The sequence below is a fragment of the Galeopterus variegatus genome, unplaced genomic scaffold (genome assembly GCF_000696425.1).
Source record: "Galeopterus variegatus unplaced genomic scaffold, G_variegatus-3.0.2 Scaffold11814, whole genome shotgun sequence".
NCBI classification, from domain to species: Eukaryota; Metazoa; Chordata; class Mammalia; order Dermoptera; family Cynocephalidae; genus Galeopterus; species Galeopterus variegatus.
This window is the reverse complement of record NW_007737925.1, coordinates 5,857-11,779: the sequence shown is the minus strand read 5'-3', so window position 1 is coordinate 11,779 and position 5,923 is coordinate 5,857. Positions and strand designations below refer to the sequence as shown.

The 5,923-nt window shown below is 44.8% G+C and overlaps 1 protein-coding gene across 1 annotated transcript in view; it reads left to right on the top strand.

Moving 5' to 3' along the window:
- Positions 1–486: 486 nt before the first annotated feature.
- Positions 487–5,923, top strand: part of LOC103610805 (inactive serine/threonine-protein kinase VRK3-like) — a gene marked incomplete at its 3' end in the record, with an annotated part of 11,015 nt that continues 5,578 nt past the window's right edge. The window contains exons 1-2 of the mRNA XM_008594892.1: positions 487–585; positions 714–856. Coding sequence (XP_008593114.1) covers positions 715–856 — 142 coding nt within the window. The remainder of the gene's footprint in view (positions 586–713; positions 857–5,923) is intronic.

The window sequence follows — 5,923 nt, the reverse complement described above, 5'->3', positions numbered from 1 at the left end:
GAAGCCTCAGCCAGGAGATGACTTCTGGTCACACCAGGTTGGCCAGAACTAGTCATGTGTCCCCAACCTAACTGCAAGGGAGGCTGGGAATAGGGGAGCATATAGATATTTGGGGAGCATTAACTGTCTCTCCCATCTCCATTGTATGTTTTAAGAAATGAACTTTACAAACACAGTTGAAACACAAATCCCTGGATATGCCTCCACCTCACTTACTCTGTGATTGGAGCAGTTCTTTTTTTTTTTTTTTTTTTTTTTTTAAATGACCGGTTAGGGGATCTTAACCCTTGACTTGGTGTTGTCAGCACCACGCTCAGCCAGTGAGCTAACCAGCCATCCCTATATAGGCATCCAAACCTGTGGCCTTGGTGTTATCAGCACCACACTGTCCCGAGTGAGCCACGGGCTGGCCTTTGGAGCAGATCTTTGACATAACTTTCATTGACCTCAGGCTTCCCGTTTCACTTTATGTTTGTTTTGCCTTGTGTCTACCCTGGACCATTAAGGAGGGACAGATGGCTAGAGGCTCAACACAGTGGTCAGGAATTCATTTCAGAAGTGGCCACTCTAGGGAGTATACTCAAGGTATGATAGCTTTTCTTCTCTTCACAATCACATCACCATGGGGGACTGGGATGACTGTACACAGACATTGGGTTAAGTTTTTCTTTCAGCTTCCTGTTTCCTCCCCCCACCCATGTTCTGTATTGTAGCATGATCTCCTTCTGTCCAGAATGTGGCAAAAGTATCGAAGCAACATTCAAATTCTGCCCCTACTGTGGAAAACCTTTGCCTACAGAGGAGGACGTGGGGTCCCAGATCTCCTTTGTCAAACCACATGTGTCATCCTTCCGAGGTAAGAATCAGGCTTTGAGCTTGTCCCTGCAGTAGGGGTGAAAAGAGAGAGAGAGAGAGAGAGAGAGAGAGAGAGAGAGAGAGAGAGTGTGTGTGTGTGTGTGTGTGTGTGTGTGTGTGTGTGTGTGTGTGTGTGTGTGTGTTTGGGGAGGGTGAACAGATGCAGTAGGGGTGAAGAGTGTGTGTGTGTGTGTGTGTGTGTGTGTGTTTGGGGAGGGTGAACAGATGCAGTAGGGGTGAAGAGTGTGTGTGTGTGTGTGTGTGTGTGTGTGTTTGGGGAGGGTGAACAGATGCAGTAGGGGTGAAGAGTGTGTGTGTGTGTGTGTGTGTGTGTGTGTTTGGGGAGGGTGAACAGATGCAGTAGGGGTGAAGAGTGTGTGTGTGTGTGTGTGTGTGTGTGTGTTTGGGGAGGGTGAACAGATGCAGTAGGGGTGAAGAGTGTGTGTGTGTGTGTGTGTGTGTGTGTGTTTGGGGAGGGTGAACAGATGCCTTTGCAGCCTGTCTGACCCTCCCCTGATACTGAAGAAGCCCAGGGCTCAGGCCTGGACAACTCTGTCTGTACTCAGTCCCTTGGCGTTTTATTGGTCTCATGGCTTTACACACTGTCTGTATTTTGAAAATTCACACATTTCCATCTCCAGCCTGGAATCCTCCCCTGAACTCCAGATCCACCTTTATAGCAAACAGCCTGCTTGACATTTATTGGCATCTCAAATCTATTGGAGGTGTCTTGTGTGCATCTCAGTCTGGACATGCCCAGAACTGAGCTCCAGATATTACTTCCCACAGCCCCACCACCAATCTGCTCCTTCCATAGACTTCCCTATCCCAGGAAAGAGCAACTCTATTTATCTGGTTTCTCAGGTCAGACCTTAGAGTCATCCTTGAGTCCTCTTTCTCCTACCCCACATACATCCAACCCTTCAGCAAATCTTGTTGGCTCTCCCTTAAAAATCATTGCAGTATCAGACCACTTCATACTACTCCCTCAACCACCACGCTGGCCCATCCCACCCTCACTTCTCACCTGTATTGTTCTAGAAGTGTTCTTCCCCTGGGCTTCCTGCTTCTTCTCTTGACCCTACAGTCTCCTTCATGTGGCAGGCACGAGTATCCTGTTAAAACAGACTCAAATCCTGTCATCCCTCTACTTAGCACTTTCCCATGTGAGGCTTGACATTATCAGGTCACTGTTCCCTCTCAGACCTCCTTCCTAACCCTCCTGCTGTTGCTTATGCTCTTCCAGCTACACTGGTCTCCTCACTGTTCCTCAACACCTCAGCCATGCTTGGGCCTCTACACCTTTGCACTTGCTGTTCCCTCTGTCTGGGTGGTGCATCCCTCATCTGCCTGCATAACACACTTCCTCATTCCCTTCAGTTCTTTCTTCAGTCGTTACCTTCATAGAGATGCCTTCCCTGACATCCATAATTAAAACCATATCTTCCCTACATGCAATGCTCCTATCCCCCTTCCCTGCTTTATATTTCCTTTTGGTACTTGTATCAACCCTATTAAATACAATCTTTTACTTATTTATATTGCTGCTTGTCTGCAAGCTTCATAAGGACAGGAATTTACTGTGTTTTGTAACCTGCTGTTTGCACAGCACCTGGGACTGTGCATGGTACAGAACTGGGTGCTGAAAAATCTTATTGACTGATTCAATGAATGGTCAGCAGTAGGTCCCAACCAATGGAAAGCCCACGCCCAGGCCCAGATACTACACTATTAAATCAAAGAGCGCTTGCTCATCTGAAGCATACAGAAGGAAGTCAGTGTACATGGCAGGGAGTTCAACAACATTCATTTTATCATTTGGGATTGCATTTGGCTGCCGGTAACAGAAAATGCTATGACAGGGGTTTAAAGGGGACAGTCAGTGTTGGGATGGTGTCCCCATGATGCCATAAGGGACCTGGGCTTCTCTTGTCTTTCAACTCAGCCATCCTTAGCATGTGTTTTTTGTTCCCATGCTTATTGCCTCAAGTTCTCAAGATGGCTTCTCCATCTCCAAAATTGTGTCTGCATACCAGGCAGACACTAAGAGTATTTACCTAGGCCCAACTAAAGAATCTGAGTTCTTAATCCCTGCCTTTTCTAATGCTAACTTAGGGGCCATTTCATTATTTATTCACTCAGTCACCAGACAACAAATATATGTGGACAACCTACTAGGTGCTAGGTGCTGTATTTTTCCTTAAGGATGTAGTAAGAGATGAGATAGACCTGGTTTCTGGTCTCTCAGAGCTTTTATGGCCCAGGAGGGAAAACAGACATTGAATAAGCAATTATTAGTAGAGTATATGTTAACAGAGTGGAAATAGATGGACCATGCAACATCTATAGGGGGACGGGTTTCTGGGAGGGTAAGGGAAGGCCTCCTTAAGTGGGTAACATTTGAGCCAAGACCTAGGGATGAATAAGAATTACCTAGGTGAAATGTGGGGACGAGGTGAGGGGATTGGAACAAGCATTCCCGGCACTGGGGCATGGTATAGAGAAAGGCTATAAGGTGGGTGGAGGAATGAAGGACAGCATTGATTGGGGGCAGATATCTGGGGCTGTGTAGGCCATGGGTAAGGAGATTGGTCTTAACCATTTGTGTGTAAAAAAAAACAAAACACACACCAAGGTGCTTTTTCCTTTACTTTTACTTAGTAACAAAACAAAAAATCAAAATCAAAATAATCAAAACAGAAGACTACCTTCTGACTTCTGTGATCAAATGTGTGGGGATGCCCTCCAGTTCAGTTCCAACACTATCTGCCTGGAGGTAGTGTCAGATTCCACAGGTTGAGGACTCAGTCCCCTAGACTGCCCCTCAACCGTGCTTCAGATGCTAACCACCAGTTCAGGCCTCTGGAACTTCTGACCAACCAGCTATAAATCAGGATTCCCACAAACCCCATCTTGGGTTTGATAAATTTGCTGAGCAGCTCACAGAACTCAGGGAAACACTTAGGTTTATCTGTTTATTACAAGGATATTTTAAAGGCCCAATGAAGAGATACACAGGGTGAGGTCTAGAAGGGTCCAAAGCTCAGGAGCTTCTGTCCTTGTGGAGTTGGGATATGCCACATTCCTGGCGGGTAGAGGCAAAAACTTCCACATGTTCACTCTTTGGAAGCGCTCCAGACACAGGCCTCTTAGGTTTTTATAGAGGCTTCATTACATAAGGCATGATTGATAAAATCATTGGCCATTGGTAATCAGCTTAACCTTCAGTCCCTCTCCCCTCCCTGGAGGTTGGGGGGTAGAACTGAAAGTCCTGTCTGAGTCTTTCCTGTGACCAGCCCCCATCCTGAAGCTTCCTAGGGGCTGCCAGCCATCAGTGGCATACAAAAGGACTCATCACTTTGGAGATTCTCAGGATTTTAAAACTTTTGTGCCAGGAGACTAGAACTAAGACTAAATATATGTTTTCACAATATCACACCGTTGGTGTAGTAGAAAATGGTGGAAGAGTTCCTACCAAGTAGGTGACACAATATTGTTAAGGGAAACTGAGGAATTTGCAGGTTCCGCTATCTAAGTCCAGGTTCTTGGGGTCTTGAACAAAGAATTGGACGAGACATGCCAGAGGTGAAAATCAAAGAGCAGTTTTATTTAGCAAAGAGAGAATACATTCTAGAGAGGATGGGGCCAGCTCGAGCAAGAGAGAATGGCTCGAGAGCATTGACAGGTATATTCCCAGGGGTTTAAATCCTTTTAGCTGGATATGTGTGGTTTGGTCATTGGTTGAGCCCTGGTAGTCTTTGTTGATTGGCACCTTAGCTGGTGGGAGCTCATTGGTCCAACTGAATGGTGCCCAACATAGGGGCGGAGCACCCTATCTGTCTTTGTCTCCTGTGGCTGTTTTTGCTCATATGTGCATGCCTAGGTGCGCAGGGAACCATTTGTACTGGTTATCCTATTTGCAAAAAATCAGTTTCCTCTTCCCATTCTTGTCTTTTTCTAACTTCCTACGACAATATGATTGGCATTTTGGAAAGACTCTGGCTATGTGTGGAAAATGGATTGGAAGCATGGAAACAAGTTAAGAGTCCATTCCAGTAGTCCAGGGACGAAATCATATTGCCTGAGTTAGTGTCAACTAAAAGAAGAAGACTTTTTCAGCCATATGGCAAACCAGATGATAGGCAAAAACCCTGTATGGATCAGCACACCCAAATATGTTGGATAAAATATAATGGAACATCTTTTTTAATATAGGGTTAAGTGGCAGGAAAGTAAGGGAATTCCATGGAAGTGAGAAACAGTAAGAAAACAAAGGTCCACAGGACTAAGCAAGTGTTATAGTGTTATTTGTCCTGGGGCTATTTGCTGGTGTTCTTGAGCCTGGGTTTTATTTGGGGTACAGGAGACAAAGCTTAGAGCCTGAGCAGTGCAGGAAGCAAGATTGTAAACCTCTTAAACCCGGAACTCCTCAGTGGGTAAACTAAAAGAAAAAAAATTGCTCCACAGAAAAAATTGGTGGAGACATTTGTCTGTCTCAGCCCTGGTTGTGGGTGAAAAAAAGGAAGAATGTCTTCTTTGAGAATTCCTAACCAAGAACTCACATTCTCACCCGTTTGGGGCCAGAATTCATACTAATACCTGTGGCAACATCATAGCTAAACATTTAATTTAAAGTGGCAAGATAAGAGCATTGCTCCCCACCCCCCCCAAACCCAAGACATAAACAATTCTTCTCTTACAAAACACCCTTTAAAGATAGACCTTAGAGAACTCCCACAGACAAGCTTCCAAGGAACATGAGCTCCCAGTCAAAAGTCAACAGATACACCAGGAAACAAGCCAGCATGAGAGTCAGCAGAAATAACAAACTACAGAATCAGACCTGTGAAGACCACAGACCTTAGAATTAATGGATGAGAATATTTACAAAGCATGTGTAATATGTTTAAAGAAATATAGGAATAAATTCAAAGTATGAAGGAACAAAAGTTAGTTAGAATTGACCAGGCAGATTTGAGGAGGAATCAAATAAAACCTCTAATGATAAAAAAATATATATATTATCATCACAATCAGAAACACAGTGGTGTTTTAAGTAGCAAACTAG